We start from the raw sequence: 18120 nt of genomic DNA on the forward strand, positions 1-18120 counted from the left end.
AGGAACCAACTCTTCCCACCGAAGAGTAGACTCTCGCCCCGAAGCAATAAGGGCAGAGTAAAATGTACCGAATCGGGGCGGCAACTGGGACAATAGTGTGATCGCCATGTCTTCGGAGGAAATCGGCTTCCCCGCATTCTGAACTTGCATCTGAAGTTGCCTTAGCTTGTTAATGTGCTCCCGTAGCGAAGAAGACTTATTTACAGACAAGGTCCGCATCTGTACCTCCAAAGAAACCCGCTTCATTAGGGTCATCCGATTGTACATGTGATCAAGCTCCAGCCATATCTCCCGAGCCATTGTCAAGTGCTCGATGTGAGCGATCACGACTGTAGTGCATGATAGAAAGAGAAAGGATCGAATCCTGGCATTCAGTTTGTCCCAATGAGACTGGGCCTTGGCCAACTCCGCACAAGCATTGGAAGAGAGTTTGGACTCATCTCTTATCGAGGGCCGGTCAATCTCCTCCTGTACCAGTTCCGCCAAATCATAGGACTCAAGGATGGCCAACATCATGACACGCCAAATGCGGTAGTTGTCGCCGTCGAGCTTCTGATCTGCAGGAAGAGCCGGTAAGACAGGCACCTTCTGGTCCATAATCTCCTGGAACTCCAAGTCAATCTCTGTAGACATCTTCACCTGCAATGCCTTCACAAATGCAAAAGCAGGCCCCTCTGACTGGGAAAACTCAGCCTGCTAAGGCTCTTCCGCGTCCTGAACCTTCTTCACGCGCCGGAGGCGATGAAAAAGCAAAACCTGCACTTGTAGGCTGAAAACTCCAACTTCCTCCGCGTCAAACAACAGTAAACAGCAGCTAATCCACCACCTGTACTCCTTTCCTGTGCGCCCACACTCGTTTCAGCCTTGTTCCAAGGCGCAGTCCTCCTGTCTGCCCTTAAACGCAAAAACGAAAATTTGTGTTGCGATGGAAACTCCTCTTCAGGTTGATTCTGCGCTCAGTCAGCCCTCAAACACTGCTCTAATACCATGTCAGAGTGCAGCGGTGTGGAAGCGTAGGACTGAGAGAGAGAGAACGCAGAGAAAGAAGAGAGAGAAAGAGACAGTGGACGATGAAGATCTGCTATATAAAGAATGCTGAATACAAAGATATGCAGATATATACACGGGCGCAGTGCGCTGGACTGCGTGTCTCCACCTCGACGATGCAACCTGCTGTTCACCTCGAAGTCCGCTGCAGTCTGCACTGTCTGCTGTCTGAAATCTGCGAACAGAGACGGAATCTGCGCGTGTCACCGGTCTGTAATCTGCGAGCAGAGAAGTGTACCAGACTGCTGAAGAAGTCGGGTATAAATAGCCGAAAAACCGGGCAAAAGAGGGCGCCAGAAATGCCCAGTCAGCTGCATTAAATGCAGCGGACTGCCTGCTGCAGGTCGGACTGCCACGTGGCAGTCCGACTGCACCAGGCCACCTGCCCTGCTGCCCTGATCTGATCGCTAACAGGATGTCCCGCACTAGGGATATCATGACACTCAAAGAGTATTTGGCGCCTTATTTCTTCATCTTTCGGGACACATACCCTACCCTTGTAGAGTAAATAACCATTATCAATGGTAAAATTCTTCCACTTGAATCCCATTTGAGCAACCCCTGATGCTCCATTTCCTTGTTGAATATCCTCAGATGTTCCTTTCTCAGTGGAGGCTCTTCCATTTGGATTCCCATTTTCTATTGCTTCGCATATGTTGGAATATGCCGGATCAACTTGGCATTTTTCTTTTAAGGATTCAAGTAAATCGGAAGTGAACTGAGTAAAACTCAATTAATTTATGATGGGCATTCTGCTGAGTGCATCGGCCACTATATTATACTTTTCTTTTCTATACCTTATCTCATAGTCGAACTCTTGGAGGAGTTCGGCTCATCTGGCTTTGCGCCCTTGTGGATCCGGTTGGTCATTAAGCCACTTAATGCTTTCATGATCCGACAATATCAAAGGTTTGGCACCGTACAAATAGTGCTTCAATTTCTTCATTGCATGTACTATTGCATACAGCTCCTATCATAAACAGAATAATTCCGTTTTGCACGGTCTAATTTCTTGCTTTCGAAAGCAACTGGTCAACCTTCTTGTAATAAGACCGCGCCTACTGCCCTATTACTGACATAAACTTCAACCACAAATGGTTTATTGGGATCCACAATTAATAGTACTGGAGCTATAGTAATAGCTACCTTAAGTTTTTGAAAACTTTCATTTTGGTTTGTTCCCCAATTAAGACTCTTCCCTTTCCCTTTAAGTTGGTCCCGTCATTGGAACAACTATCTTGGCATAATCTCGAATGAATTTACGATAAAATCCAGATAAACCTAGGAAGATCTGCAGCTTTTTCAGGTTCCTTGGAGATGGCCATTCAATAATTTCCCTTACTTTTTCTGGATTTATCTTGATTCCCTCTTTCGAGATAATATGCCCCAAATATTTGACCTCTTGTGCGAAGAATTCACATTTAGTTTTCTTCGCATAAAGGGAATGGGTTCTTAACAATTGGAATACTAACTCTGTAAATGTTCCAGATGCTCTTCTCTTGATTTACTAAAGATCAATATATCATCCAAGAAGACTACTACAAAGTGTCCTAGATAGGGCTGTAATACACTATTCATCAGCTTCATAAAAGTAGCTGGTGCATTAGTGAGACTAAAAGGCATCACCAAAAAATCACAGTGCCCGTATCTAGTATGAAATGCCGTCTTAGGAACATCGTGGGCCTTAATTCTTACTTGGTGATGGCCTGATCTTAAATCAATCTTTGTGAAAAATTTTACCCCTTGTAATTGATCAAAAAGATCTTCCATTTTGGCATAGGAAATTTATTCTTCACCGTTATTTTATTAAGTGCTCTATAATCGACACAAAGTCGCATAGAACCATCTTTTTTCTTCACCAATAAAATTGGCGAAGCCCAAGGTGAATTGCTGGGTTGTATAAACCCTTTATCAAGGTAATCCTTAATTTGTCTTTCGACTTCTTGGTGCTGTGTTTCACTTAGCTTATAAGGTGGTTTAGAAAGAGGGTGTGTATCCCTATCTATGTCAATTGGGTGATTTACATCACCCCTATCTGGTGGAAGGCCACTCGGTAAATCAGAAGGAAACACATCTTTGAATTCATCTAACAAACCACTTAATTCATTATTTACATTCAACTCACAAACATAAGAAAATTGTTGCTTAATATTACAAAAAGTAAAAGTGTTATGTACAAGAAGGGACCATAACATATATACCTCACAGGCTTCCTTCTTTATCAGCTTTTGAACTTCAAGGGAACACATCAAAGGGTTATCAGATACTTCAGGTTCACCTTGAATCACAAAAGTCTTATCATCCCTTTCAAATTCCAGTGTATTATGATGATAACTACGCTTTAAGGATGGTTCCAATCCCCATAGCCACTCCCTCCCTAAAGCAATATCGGCTCTTTCCATATTCATAATTCGGAAATCAAGCTTATCTTTATATCCTTGGATCTCGATTTCCAAATTGGATACCATTGTATGCCATATTTTATTATCCTGACCTTGCATCATACGAACAACGTATTGATGCTCACTCTTTTGTTGGGGAAGTTTCAAATTTTTGACAAGTGTATAATTTATGAAATTGTGGGTGGCAGAGTCATCAATCATGACTCTAACCCTCTTTCCCGCTATCAATCCATGCACTCTAACTAAATCATGTGGCCCAAAGGTAGGTTGCCACATAGAAGTTGACATACGACACTTGTGTTGTACATCCTTGTGCGGGACCTCTAAAGATTTATACTTTTCATGCCCCTTTAATTCCAAGGTCTGCACTACATGGATTTGTTTCTCTTTTCCCTTGCCCTTGTCCTTGCCCTTGTCCTTATCCTTTCCTTTATCTTCCCCCTTTTTTCTTTGAGGGCAATTCCAGGCAACATGGTTAGGAGATAGGCAGTTGAAATCAACCTTTCTTTTTTGGCCTTATCAAAGTCATATTGACTTAACTTTGGCCTTACATATTGTTTCTTTTCAAAGGGTTGTTTCTTACCCTTAAGGAATGGCATTTTCCTTTTAGATTTGCCTACAAATTTTGAGGCTTCAAATTCCCTAGTCTTAGGCTCCATATCAGTGAGACTAGTGAGTGCACCTGGACGCGTATTATCTTCATTGATTAATGCAAATTTAATTGCCTCTTCAAGCGTCTTAGGAGAACTCATTTTCACTTCCTTTTTACAGGCCTTATCTAGTCCCCTTATGAATCCTCTTGTCTTTTGAAATTCATCTATTCCTTCCAATTTAAGGATTATCTCACGATACTCCTCGCGATATGTCAGCAAAGGTCTTCCCTTTTGTCTAACAAAATCCTAATCTTCTCAAATTTTTTCCATTTCATTTTCAGGAAGGAATTCTTTTAAAAAGATTGATTCAAATTGAGCCCAAGATTTAGGTATTTTATTTGCCTCCTTTAAAGTTCTCCACCATTTACATGCTTTCGGCCCCAAGGTTAGACTGGCCTCAAGCGCTTGGAGATGTGGTGGAGTATTCTTTAATTTGTGCAAATCTTCCCTATTTTGGAGGAAATTAAAGATAGTATCTTTATTTCTGTCTTTTTCCTCCCCAAGAAACTAAGGGTGTTTCATATCTTTTAACACTGGGTTATCCCTCAGCTTTTGGTGGGGTTCCCTAGAGTCTCGCATAGTCACATCTAGATCTTTTGATGAAGATGGAATATCTGAGGTCTCTACCTTATCTTTATCCCTTTCTAATAATAAGGCTAATTGGGATTTTATTTCAGTGAGTGCTTGAGTTAGCAACTCCATTTGAATCCCCTGTGCTTGCACACCAGCAGTTAGATCATCAAATTGTTCTCGTGTAGCAAAAAATTCTTCCCATTGTTCTTCTTGTATTTCCGTTTCATGGGGATCCACCATAGGGTGGTTCCCGAAACTAGAGCCTTCGGTTATCCCCTCTTTCTCTTTCCCCTCCATTAATACACTGGAATTTAGAAAGCAAATATAAGAAATTTGCTTACAAAGAAGAGATACTTTCCTGATTACAGAGGGGCACGAAGAATGGTGAAGCTTTCTTCAAATCTGTGCTAATTGTGTGCAGATTATGCGAGAATAAAGCTTGTTAGGCAAGAACGTTGGGTAAGGATGTGATTAAACACCCCCTTTCCGCCAGATCACGTGGAAACAATTTGTGACAAAAGCAGGATTTCGCCCGACTTGCACCATCCCACCGAACTTCGCCCTCTGACTTGCACCGTCCCACCGTACTCGCCAACACGGAAGTGATCATGTGGGCTCCGCCCGCGCAGGTTCGAATCCTACCGTCCACTCCAACTCGGAAGTGATCAACACGTCAAAAGACGGGGACTTGAACCATCCTGTCGTGGTCGCTAACACGGAAGCGTCTGAAGACGGGAACCTATCACGCTTCGGCAGGAATTTCGAAGCGGCTGAAGATGACAGGAAGCGTGATCGGAGCGGCTGAAGACGAGGACGAAACCCTTTTGACAGGACGTGGCCCGACGGCTCTAATACCAGCATTAGATGACTCAAAGTAAGTATTACGTTTTGTATTAGATCTGTCTTTTGTTGATGAACAACTTTGTTATGGGAAAAACAAGCTCGAGAGCCCCTCTCTCTCCTCCCGACCACGCTTAGGAAGTTCTCCGAGTGCCACCCTGTCGTGACCCATCTATCAGCTGTCATTACCTGGTGAGTTCTACTATTTTAGTATTACTCACTTACTTCCTAAGCTACCCTTAACCTTGTACGGGCGCCCAAAGCCCGCGGACGGTCATCCCTTGCGCTTGTCTCCCCTAGATGTTACATTTATTAATGTAACATATTACAACATGAATTTGTGGTTGCAGGGTTTCTATCATTGCAAATGATTGTATATAGTGTGTGCTTTAAACACAATTTTAAAGGGCTTTCCTTTTACATGGTGGAACAGATTGAACTGAAGGCTTGAGACATACAAACAAGTATATGCGTTTTTCCAATACATATATAGCTCTCTATGATACAAGGTGTCATGACAAACCCGCAGGATTAGTGTAATCAAAATGTGGAAATTGACACATCAAGGCTTCATGGGCATTTTTCTTTTCCTCTTTTGCAAGGTCTATAGAGGCCATCCCCTCCACAATAATTGATGAGCACGAGTAGAAGTAGAGAGAGCATGCACATCAATCGAGGTGTTGAACAGTGAGAGAGTGAGTGTGAGAGTCGATGGATAGGTGTGTAGCAGTGTGGTACACACAAAGAATAAAAGAATGTATTTATACTTAGGGTACGATACACTTACACCTGCTAGGGTGAGTTCACATGTGTGAAATAATATATACATGGGAGAGTGTGTAAAGGGCCTTTACACCCAAAACCTCCCACTTAAAGGTCCGAAGAGAATCTTTAACCAACTCCCACAAGTCTAATGCAATGCTCATGTGGAGCCTTTGCAAGACTTTTAGTGAGAACATTTGCAGGGTTATCCTGTGATTTGATCTTAGTCAGGGTGACTAGACCATCATCTAGAACCTATATGATAAAATGATATTGAACATCAATATGTTTAGTACGTGCATGAAACATGGCATTCTTAGCCAGGCATACAATGCTCTAACTATCACATCTAAGTACAGGTGTTTTGGTGGGCAGCCCAAAATCCTTGACTAAACGACCAAGCCAAACTACTTCTTTTAAAGTTTCAGTGGTTGAAATATATTGAGCCTCAGTGGTAGCGAGTGCTACTATTTTTTGCAATTTAGAGCACCAAGAAACCACCCCACCAGTCAAGGTAAAGATGTATCTGCTAGTAGACTTGCGAGTATCCAAGTCACTTGCCATGTCTGCATCACAATACCCCTGCGGATCTAAATGTACCCTTGCCATAGCAAATACATTTTCTTTGTGTGCCCTTAAGGTACCGTAAGATACATTTCATTGCTTCCCAATGTGCTTTGCCAAGATTTGACATGAATTTGCTTACAACTCCCATTGCATAAGCAATGCCATGTCTAGTGGCAACCATAGCGTACATGAGGGAACCACAAGCTGAAGCATAAGGAACACCCTTTATAGTACTGGCTGCCTTATCATCTTTTGGACAATCTATTTTGCTAAGCTTAAGATAAGGTGGAAAAGGTACACCAAGAGGCTTAGCATCAGCCATAGAAAAATGATCAATTACTTTGTTGATGTACTTTTCTTGTGAGAGAAATAAGAGCTATTGCTCTCTATCTTGTGTTATACGCATGCCCAAAATATGTTCAGTTGCACCCAAATCCCTCATGGAAAAGGCTGAATTCAGCTGTCTTTTCAATGCATTAATTTGGCTTTTATGCTTACCAACACAATAAGCATATCATCCACATAAAGCACAAGTATAATAAGGCTTCCATCATGAGCCTTCTTAATATATAAGTAGTGATATGCACTACTCCTTTTAAATCCATGTGAGAGCATGAAGGCATCAAACTTTTTATACCGTTGTCTAGGAGCTTGTTTCAAACCATACAAGCTTCTTTTAAGCTTACATACCAAATGCTCCTTTTCTTGTATAACAAAGTGTTTGGGCTGTTTCATGTATAGCTCTTTTTCCAGATCACCATGCAGAAATGTAACAACCATTTGATTAAGTAGGGTTAAATCAGCCCACTAAGCATGAATTGCATACATGAAGCACAGAGAGAGTAGATACATGTCAATGTCCCACAATCTCAAGCTCAACTGCAAAGTCAAAGCTCTATATACATCCAAATAGGCTAGAATCTCCCACTGGAAGGAAAGTTAGACAGAGATGGAGTAAGCATTTCTTAAATACATCAAGTACATATCATGAGACATTGGACATCCAAGTAGGATACATCCTCGAAGCATAAATCCCAAAGTATCTCAAGCCCATAAAGCATAAAGCACTGAAGCTTCCAAAGTCGAGTAGATGGTGACCAAATAGAGTGTCCAAGATCTCCAAAATGCTCAAACGCAATCACAGATGAAGCCCTAAAATTTAATGTAAGTAATGGCCTTTTTATTCATTTTAGCCCAATCCTCATCTGACAAAGCAATAGGCTTATGTTCTTCTAAAGGATCATCACAATCCTTGAGAAAGAGTATACATTGCATACGATCTTTCCAAAGATCAAAATCATTGCCATCGAATTTATGAATCTCAAAGAGATTCTTTGTGTCAAACGTAGATGCACTGCCAGCCATCTTCAGCAATACACAATTGCAATAAAGGGCTGAATGCTTTCAGCCAATAGCAAGGTTGCAGAATTGTAACAGCAAGTACACACTCTTGTACTTCCAAGGTGTCCAAGAAGCAGATGTTTAGCTGCAATTTCAATTTCAAGTACTGATTACAACATGTACATGAATCAAAACTGATACATTTGCATTAAAGACAGCTCCCACTTGAGTAATACATCACCAAAATTCCCAAATGCTGTATTCAGCAATACATGTACCAAGAAAAGCTGCCCTTTTTCAACATTTGAAGCATCCAAAACTCAAAAGACTCCCACTCGGTAGTGAATTTGCTGCAAATTTCACTGTCCAGTCTTAAAACGACTCAAAATACATCACCAATGTGAAAAGCCCCAAAATTTCTGTAGTGAATCTGCTCCAATTGCATCAATACATCTTCCCGAGTATCAAGTACGGGCTATTGTTGCAGAAATTTCACGATTTTTGCAAAAGCCCCAAATTTTGGGGTCCAAGAGTGCACAATTTCCAAGAAAATTGGCTCAAAAAAGCAAAAAATTCACTTGCATCTGAAAGTCCCCAAAATTTCTGAGACCTGTGCACTCAATGTCTGCAATTTATGGATCAAAAGTCATTGACACATGTGTCTGGCACCAAATCTAGGAAAAGCCTCAAATTTTATGAAGCAAATTGGCACAGATTCGTGCTCTGTGCTTGCTCGTGTGAACACCCGGACGAGGGGAAATAAATCAAATTGAAGATTTTTGATTTTAAGAAAAAAGAATATTGGGGCCGTTGACCTACCTGTTGTTCGTGCGGCTGCGTGACCTGTCCGTTGTCCGTGTAGCTTGACACCCTGTCGCCCGTCATGGGGATGTGTCTGACGCATGCCTCCTCCAATCGCTTGACACGTCGCAGTCGCCCGTCATGCAACAGTCTCCAGTCGTGTAACAATCGCTTGTCGACTGTCCGCTCAACTGTCGTTTGCCTTCACCACTTGTCGATTGTGCTCACGCCTATCGTGAAGGCATTGCTTGTCACCTGTGATTGCTTCCCCTTACCTGCGATTGCTTCTTGCGACTGTAGCTGTGGCTATCGCCTACACGTGTTGATTGTGAGTGTTGGCTATTGCTTGCACTTGTCGACTGTTGAGTGCTGCCGGTGCCTATCAATGACAAGTGTTGCTTGTCACGTCTACCAGCTTGAATTGTCAAGCTTTGATACTATCTTGATGAGCATGAGCAGAAGCAGAGAGAGCATGCACATCAATGGAGGTGCTGAATAGTGAGAGAGTGTGAGAGTGAGAGTCGATGGATAGGTGTGTACTAGTGTGGTACACACAAAGAATAAAAGAATGTATTTATACTTAGGGTACGGTACACTTACACCCGCTAGGGTGAGTTCACATGTGTGAAGTAATATATATACGAGAGAGCACGTAAAGGGCCTTTACACCCAACAATAATTTGTTAAACAAGTGACTCTTTTACTTTATCATCCACCTTCTTGAGTAGTATAAATCATTGGAAGATTTAACTACCTTCCTTTCCTTCTTCTTGGCGCAACAACAAAGAGTTAACAAGATCTTACGATTGACTATTATGAATGGAAGCCAAGCGCCCATATATTAACCATAAACCACTTTTATGAAGCTTTAGTTTAAAAGAAAATGGCACAACAGCAACTTGTATTGAGAAATTGATAATCTCCTTCTGAATTTGCAGATGGGACTCCTCTTCTCGAACTTCCAGCAGCTTCAGTCCATCATATTGCATGGAACTCCAGTCCTCACAAGTCTTCAAAGTCTTCACATGGTATTAGAGCTAAAAGAGAAGGAAGAATAGTTTATGAGATAGTTAGGACAATAGCTTATTTTGCAATTGTATAAATCATGATGAAGAAAAAAAGGATTATAAGGAAGGATGGCAGTCGTGTTGCATCATAGAGCATCCCTCTTCAACAATGCAAGTGTATGCTCTATTTATAGAGCTCATTTCAATCCTTACAATCAGTTGACCTGCTCAAAATCAGTGTGTCTGTTGATCGTGCCTGATACCCACATGCCCTGCATGGCCATTCCCAACTCATATCACACTTGGCAGTGCTCAAATCTACTTGCTAGACTCATTCCGATCAGGTTGGTGCATCCAATTGCTATCTCTAAGCCAACTCGAAGTATCCAAAATCCCACACAATCATCAACTTCACAAGTCAATTGCTTCTTCTCATATTAGCCTTAGCCTTATAAGGCTTAGTTAAATCTTATTTCATTCTTTACAAAACCACCTTTCATATGCCATAAGGGATAAACCCGTTTTAAGGCACAAAACAATGTGTTCTATGCTAGAAATTCCCTGAGACAGTTCTCAAGTAACTCCTAACACCCTTTGCGATCTCTTCCACCAAACTCTTCTGAGTTTTGTGTAAACCTTGATGTGTCAAATTTCTAGAGACAGGACCAAACAGTTATTATCATCATTTCCTGAGGCTCACATGACATTTGAAATTGTTCCGAGACAGCTAACACATAAAAACCAACATCAAATTTTTACAAAGGTCTTTAAAGGTATGTACAGTTTCTAGTTGTGTACTTTGGAGCAAGCTATGCGGCTAATACCAGTGAGAAACTAGATTGTACGATAGTTATGGAAGGCTTAGTTTGGAAAAAAGAGCCCATCACCGTGACAGAAATTTTGGTGTAACAACATGGTGGTAGTTGTGTCTATCAACTAGTTCAAGTATATGGATGTAGTGCCATTGCTGGAGATCCACTTCAACAAGCTATGTTGTTGCATGTTTGGATATGCTCTTGGTTACTTGTTTTTGAGGATAGAGTATCAATAGGTGGATTTTGACTTTTGTATGTATGGACCTCTACCCATTGTGGATAGTTACATAGTGAGGGGCCACTTTGCACAGTAGGGGCATTTAGGTTGTTCATTATTTATTTTGCTATAATGTTGTAGTTCAGCTGTTACTCCACTTCTTTGAAGTTTGGATAGGAATTTTGTTGAAGGTGCATGGCAATTGCGGATCACTGTGGTGTTCTAATATTATGGCTGTTTTATAGGATGGCTGCCTCTTCTCATTCTAGCTCGTCTTATGTTTGGCTGTAAGTTTCATTGCATCAAGTGTGCTTATTGCTTCCAAAGCACTATATGCTCCATAAAAGCTTCCATCCGCATGCCTGCAAGCAGAATGAGCAAACCCCAGGCACAAAAAGGGTCATGAGGGCATGTATTTTTGAAACCTCACTTAACATGTCGATTAATTTTTAATCACATGGTTAAGTAAACGTTGCACATGTGAGGTGTAATTGGGGTCAGAGTAAATTTACAAGCCCGGAACTCGAGAAAATCATGGGGTGTTAAAGGAAAAAGTTTCTATAAGTTATGCCGCACAGGTACTTGATGGTATCTGGCGCCAGTTGTTGGCCTAGGTCATCCATGCGGCCATAAGTGTCAGTTGGTGACACTAGAGAAGCGAGGTTTAATGGTACCTAACTCCAATCTGATGGTCAAAGATGGCGTAGAGACACTTGGGAATAGAAGTTGCCTAGCCAATTTAATTATTGGCCAGTAAGATTATTTTTCAGGGCACCAAAATAATTATTAGATTAATTTTCAATATTTAAAGGTTGAAAATTATTAATATATTTAATTATGAAAAATGTTGGAAAAACCATTTGGAAAGGCTACCACTTGTCAAAAATGCCCATGCAAGACTGAAAAACGTCTTTAGAGGTTGGAGAGAGACATTTTTATAAATTCAGCCTACAAGAGAGAGGGAGGAGAGGGTGCTGGTCTGATTTGCAGCCATTGGAGGACCTTCTGAGGCAACCAAGGGCAAGAGAAGACCAATCAACAGCAGGTGATAGCATCTTTCTTCAGTTCTTTGCATCTACAAGGTGTTGTGGTAGGGCAGCAGTTGCATTTGACTGATTTTCAGTCATTCTTTGCGACAAAACTTTGAATTTTCTCTCTCTACAGCTTTCTCTCTCATCTCCCAGTCATTTTGCAACCTTGCTTTGAAGATCTTAGCATTTGGACCCTTGGAGGCTGAGAAATTGCAAATTTCTCTACTGTAAATCCTAATTTACAGCAAAATTAGGGTTTAGTAGGAGCCTCGGGAAGTGTGCCAGAAATTGGAAGCTCCAAGGCTTGGATTCAACAGGGCTGAAGGTGAATTTCATCTAAATTCAGGTGGAGGACTAGCCAACCATTGAATTTGGGGCATTTCCATTGTCCATGAAGTGGGTGAAGGCCAATTAAGTGCCCGAATCAAGGGGCAAAATAGATTGAAGACTTGGTGGTCTGGTCACTTTGGACAGCAAGGGGAGTTGAAATACCGAAAGGGATTGGGAGAATCCCATTGTAAATCAACTTCTTCTTCAATAAAGCTAAAGAAATACCGAAAGGGGCGCCAATTTTGGGGCCAATCGGATGTGCATTGTCCAAGATCAGTAGGTAAATTTGTATTTTCAGATTTGCATTAATTGTTTGCTGTTGTAATTAAGTTGTAATTAGGGATTTACCTCCCATCCACGGAAGGAAGACTGGTTTCATGGTTCCATTGTTGGGATACCATTAAATCCTTTGAATTGGTGGGCCTGTGGTACTTGATTGCAACTTGGGACTATTGCATTATTGCTGAAATTGTTCTCAATAGTGAATTATGGCAAGCATGTCTTCACATGGTGATACGAGATCAAGTGGAGATGATGCATCACTCCTTGGTCAATCACATGGTGAAGGGGAAAATGCAATGACTGATATTGGGCATGGTTCTCAGCATGGACAACATGTTGAAAATGTGGGAAATGACCCAAATGTTGGCACTTCAATGCATAAAGAGATTGGTAATTTTCAGCATATGTTGGGCATATGAAATGGTTGAACAACAATGCGCAATGTTGTGTTGACTATGATGCCCTATGGAAAATTCAAGTATAATACTTTGCTTTTGATGCATTTGGTAGTGCAATCGAAGGCGATTGTAAGGATTTCAAGGGGAAGGACTATCATGAGGACATGTATTTTTGAAACCTCACTTAACATGTGGATTAATTTTTAATCACATGGTTAAGTAAACGTTGCACACGTAAGGTGTAACTAGGGTTAGAGTAATTTTACAAGCTCGGGACTCAAGGAAATCACAAGATATCAAAGGCAAAAGTTGCTATAAGTTATGCCGCATAATTACTTAGTGGTATCTGGTACTAGTTGTTGGCCTAGGTCATCCATTTGGCCATAAGTGTCAGTTGGTGACACTAGAGAAGTGGGGTTTAATGGTACCTAACGCCAATCTGATAGTTAAAGATGACGTAGAGACACTCGGGAATAGAAGTTGCCTAGCCAATTTAATTATTGGCCAGTAAGATTATTTTTCAGGGCACCAAAATAATTATTAGATTAATTTTCAATATTTAAAGGTTGAAAATTATTTATATATTTAATTATGAAAAATGTTGGAAAAACCATTTGGAAAGGCTACCACTTGTCAAAAATGCCCATGCAAGACTGAAAAACGTCTTTAGAGGCTGGAGAGAGACATTTTTATAAATTCAGTCTACAAGAGAGAGGGAGGAGAGACTGCTGGTCTGATTTGCAGTCATTGGAGGACCTTTCGAGGCAGCCAAGGACAAGAGAAGACCAATCAACAGTAGGTGACAGCATCTACATGCTGTTAAGATGGGGCAGCAACAGTAAATGATTGATTTTCTTCAGTTCTTTGTATCTACAAGTTGTTGTGGTAGGGCAGCGTTTGCATTTGACTGATTTTCAGTCATTCTTCACGACAAAACTCTGAATTTTCTCTCTACAACTTTCTCTCTCATCTCACAGTCATTTTGCAACCTTGCTCCGAAGATCTTAGCATTTGGACCCTTGGAGGCTGAGAAATTGCAAATTTCTCAGCTATAAACCCTAATTTACAACAAAAATTAGGGTTTAGCAGGGGCCTCGGGAAGTGTGCTAGAAATTGGAAGCTCCAAGGCTTAGATTCAACAGGGCTGAAGGTGAATTTCAGCTAAATTCAGGTGGAGGACTAGCCAACCATTGAATTTGGGGCATTTCCATTGTCCATGAAGTGGGTGAAGGCCAATTAAGTGCCCGAATCAAGGGGCAAAATAGATTGAAGACTTGCTGGTCACTTTGGACAGCAAGGGGAGTTGAAATACCGAAAGGGATTGGGAGAATCCCATTGTAAATCAACTTCTTCTTCAATAAAGCTAAAGAAATACTGAAAGGGGCACCAATTTTGGGGCCGATCGAGTGTGCATTGTGCAAGATCAGTAGGTAAATTTGTATTTTCAGATTTGGATTAATTGTTTGCTGTTGTAATTAAGTTGTAATTAGGGATTTACCACCCATCCACGGAAGGAAGACTGGTTTGAAAAAGCCTGAACAGTCACAATCGGTTTGAAGCAGCAGAATTGGGTTCAGTGTAGCAGCTAGGCTAGTGATATTGTATGTTTCCTGTGTTGTTGTAAACAGGCAAAGACAAATCATGTTTGAGCTTTATCTTCTGCCAGAAGATCCACTTTTGATTATGTGTTGAAGATACTTTATCCTCAAATGATATGTTTGTGCAATTTGTGCCTTATTTGTCTGTTTTCTATTCAGAAAGTTTAGATATTTAAAAATGTCTTTCATTGCATGAGTAACTAGGATTGAGTGTCTTTGCATGACTTTTGGCAATCTGGCCAAACTTTTGGTTACTTAGTTAGCTCTTAATTGCAGGTCATAAATGCTGGCTTAACACAGATGCTGAGGTGGAAATGGCTACAAAGGCATTATCAGCTTCAATGTCACAGTCTGCAAGTTGTCAAAGGCCTCGACTTATTCTAGCAGCAAGTGGTAGCGTTGCTGCCATAAAGTTTGGAATTCTTGCTGAGAGCTTATCTGATTGGGCAGAAGTGAAAGCTGTCGCATCTAAATCTGCTCTGCATTTCATTGATAAAGTTTCTCTACCAACAACAGTAAGGCTGTATACAGATGAGGATGAATGGTCCAGTTGGAGCAAGATAGGTGATGACGTTCTCCATATTGAGTTACGAAAGTGGGCAGATGCAATGGTGATTGCACCTCTTTCAGCAAACACCCTTGCAAAGGTACAGTGCTTGATAATGCAATAATATGAAGGCTACTAGGGGCTGTAAGTTGAACCGTCTGTTGTACTAAAATAGATGTGTTTCAGAGGTAAATGTCAAGGCTACAGCTTGTAAAAAGATGACTATGTGGGTTAATGTGATCTGTAATTTCTTTGAAAAACTTTAGTTCTTATTTACCTGACAGTGAATATTTTTATTTCTATATACATAGCTAGCAGGTGGGCTTTGTGATAATCTTCTGACATGCATTCTTCGGGCATGGGATTTCTCAAAGCCGGTGTTTGTAGCTCCAGCAATGAATACCTTTATGTGGGACAACCCATTCACACAAAAGCATCTACAGGCAATCAAAGAGTTGGGGTTTGTTATTATACCACCAATACCTAAAAAGCTAGCTTGTGGAGATTATGGCAATGGAGCAATGGCAGAACCATCTATTATAGATTCAACTCTAAGGCTTTCAATGCATAACAAAAATTCTCAAGTGAAGCCCATGATTTTGGACTCTGTATAGATTGAGGCCAACTACACTGGTTTGGTGCTTTTCTTCTTTGAGGATATGTTCTGTCACCAGTGCAAACATAGCACTCCTATGCGTTATTGTGAACTAGGTGCTCATAACTTGTGTTACTTTATGTTGATCACTCGTGGCTAATGGCACCCAAACAAGGTGACTATGCTTTAAATATCTTGCTCTCCATTGCTGTAAAAGTGCCGGTTATCTTAATATTTGGTTTGCAAATTTCAACTCCAGGAGGCTGGCTTGATTGGATTTACAGTTGGGCTGATACAAGCTTTAAACAACAGTGGAAAAAGGGCTGACAAACTTTGTGAGGTTGTCATTTAGGTTGTTCAAGAAAATGTCAGTATAGAAAGTATCAAGTTTGGAATGACCATTTTGTTTTGTCTGTAAATGGCTTTTACGAGTTCAAATTGGGGCAAAGGGTCTGAGTGGAAGTTGGCTGTGTGATTGCATGGTAGAAGAATGTGTTAGGATTCATGTAGATGTGCCAAAATAGCTTCTGGAGATCCTAAAAACACGATGGATCGAGAATAATTGTGCCTTCCCTTGGTGCTAAATGATATGTTGTTGAACATAAGGTTTTCAGGCTTGCTAGAAGAGTGTGCCATTTCCCTTGGTTGTGAGCACCTAAAAACACACAAAGGTAATAAAACCATAATTGCAATGTGACTTGTGCTCGTGTTAGGATCTAATTTTGGAAAAATCTAATTTCACTGTCCCTTGTGTGATTGTAGTGTTGCCTCATGTACCTTGTTTTCTTGGTTTCTATATCATTCCAATTGGAAATTGTTCAAAGCTATACACGTTTGTGCACGTGGACATCATTTGAACTAGGTTCAGATGCTCTCTTATGTGCGCACATGCACATTACTACTTGGGTCTTGAAAGACGTTCCCCTCAAGTGTGGGATGACAACCATTAGAGTCACAAGTACACTTAATGCTATGTATTTCGAGTCTAACAACCTTATGTATCTTGATTGTCTCGATGTCTGATCTCAATTTACTTACAAATTGGGCTATGCTTAGTGATGGAACCATCCAAAGCTCTAGGTTAAGGTTATCGAAGATATACAAATTATATTTAGAATTGTACATTGTTCAACAACCTTATTTACCTTGATTATTCTATATCAAATCTCCATAAATTTTTTATCTTTTTTCACTGTGCAACATATATCATTCTAGCAAATATGTAGGTCTACGACATGTTAGAAGAGCTTCTTACAACTATTCTCAATTCACTTATAAATTAGAATAGGGAGCTGATCACTGTAGTTAATTATGCATTGGTCGACTTAGTATGCCACTTCTCTTTTTGATGTACTTAGATTTACATTTACATGTACATTGTTCTGTTTAAGAAAGATGAGAAGAACAAGATAATATTTTGTCCTTCATTGCACTTGAGTGTGCGCTCATTGTATCTTTTAGATGTGTATTTGATGTAGTGGTTTAAGTAAGTCCTATCTAATGAGATTTGTCACCTATAATCATTGTAATGGACTCACTAGTAAAACTTACGGTGGCAACAAAAAGAGGTATGAAAGGGTAGCAAAAAGAGGCATACAAAAGCAATCATTTTGATTCCAAGGTGGTTCACCAAAGGAGCATAATTAGCATCAGAAACAGTTTCGGCTGGTAGCAAGGTTGAAGATGATGCACATACATTGAAATGTTACGTTTTGTGCTCTAAAGGCCAAAGAGAAAGTTGAGAGAGTCAATCAACTAGTTTATAATTATATTCATTCACTACTGGCATTAGGAGTTTCTAGCATGATAAGACAAATAATGGTATGACTACATGTATAGACTCTTGTGTAAGCTCTTTATGGCTAGGCTATCTAGAACTGTATATTTGTGTGACCAAAAAGCTTGTATTTTAGCCCACATTCGTAAAATATGCTTTGGGATAAACATGGTGAATGTTTGCAGGGCATTATAGCTCATTAGTGAGCTTGGGTAATAACACCATCGACATTCTAATATAATGTTATTAGAACCAATTGACACTTCACCCATCCAATACTCACATGCATAGTGATGACTAGTATTCCTTATACTACGTGAAGTGTGTGCAAGGAATGCTTGCTTTGCAACAACTTTGTGTGTGTGTGTGTGTGTTGCATTGTTAAAAAAGCGAAGTTGTCATGATTACATGTCACCTAGCCAACTCACATGCAAGATTACTTTTTGTTGAATTTCTCGATCCCGCATGCAGTAGAATGACTAGAAGCATGGGCGTAGCGAATATGCTTAGTAACTTACCTTGTTGTAGTTGTGATGC

General features: G+C 40.5%; 1 protein-coding gene across 3 annotated transcripts in view; it reads left to right on the plus strand.

The window, feature by feature from the left end:
- Positions 1 to 15999, plus strand: part of LOC148036573 (putative phosphopantothenoylcysteine decarboxylase) — a 53655-nt gene extending 37656 nt beyond the window's left edge. For all 3 annotated transcript variants that reach the window (XM_087678561.1, XM_087678562.1, XM_087678563.1), the window contains exons 2-3: positions 14941 to 15311; positions 15523 to 15999. In XM_087678561.1, coding sequence (XP_087534687.1) covers positions 14979 to 15311; positions 15523 to 15825 — 636 coding nt within the window. In that variant the 5' untranslated portion in view covers positions 14941 to 14978 and the 3' untranslated portion in view covers positions 15826 to 15999. The remainder of the gene's footprint in view (positions 1 to 14940; positions 15312 to 15522) is intronic.
- Positions 16000 to 18120: the final 2121 nt, after the last annotated feature.

This window comes from Lygodium microphyllum, chromosome 5 (assembly GCF_053477565.2).
Source record: "Lygodium microphyllum isolate KBCC chromosome 5, Lygodium_microphyllum_v1.1.10, whole genome shotgun sequence".
Lineage (NCBI taxonomy): Eukaryota > Viridiplantae > Streptophyta > Polypodiopsida > Schizaeales > Lygodiaceae > Lygodium > Lygodium microphyllum.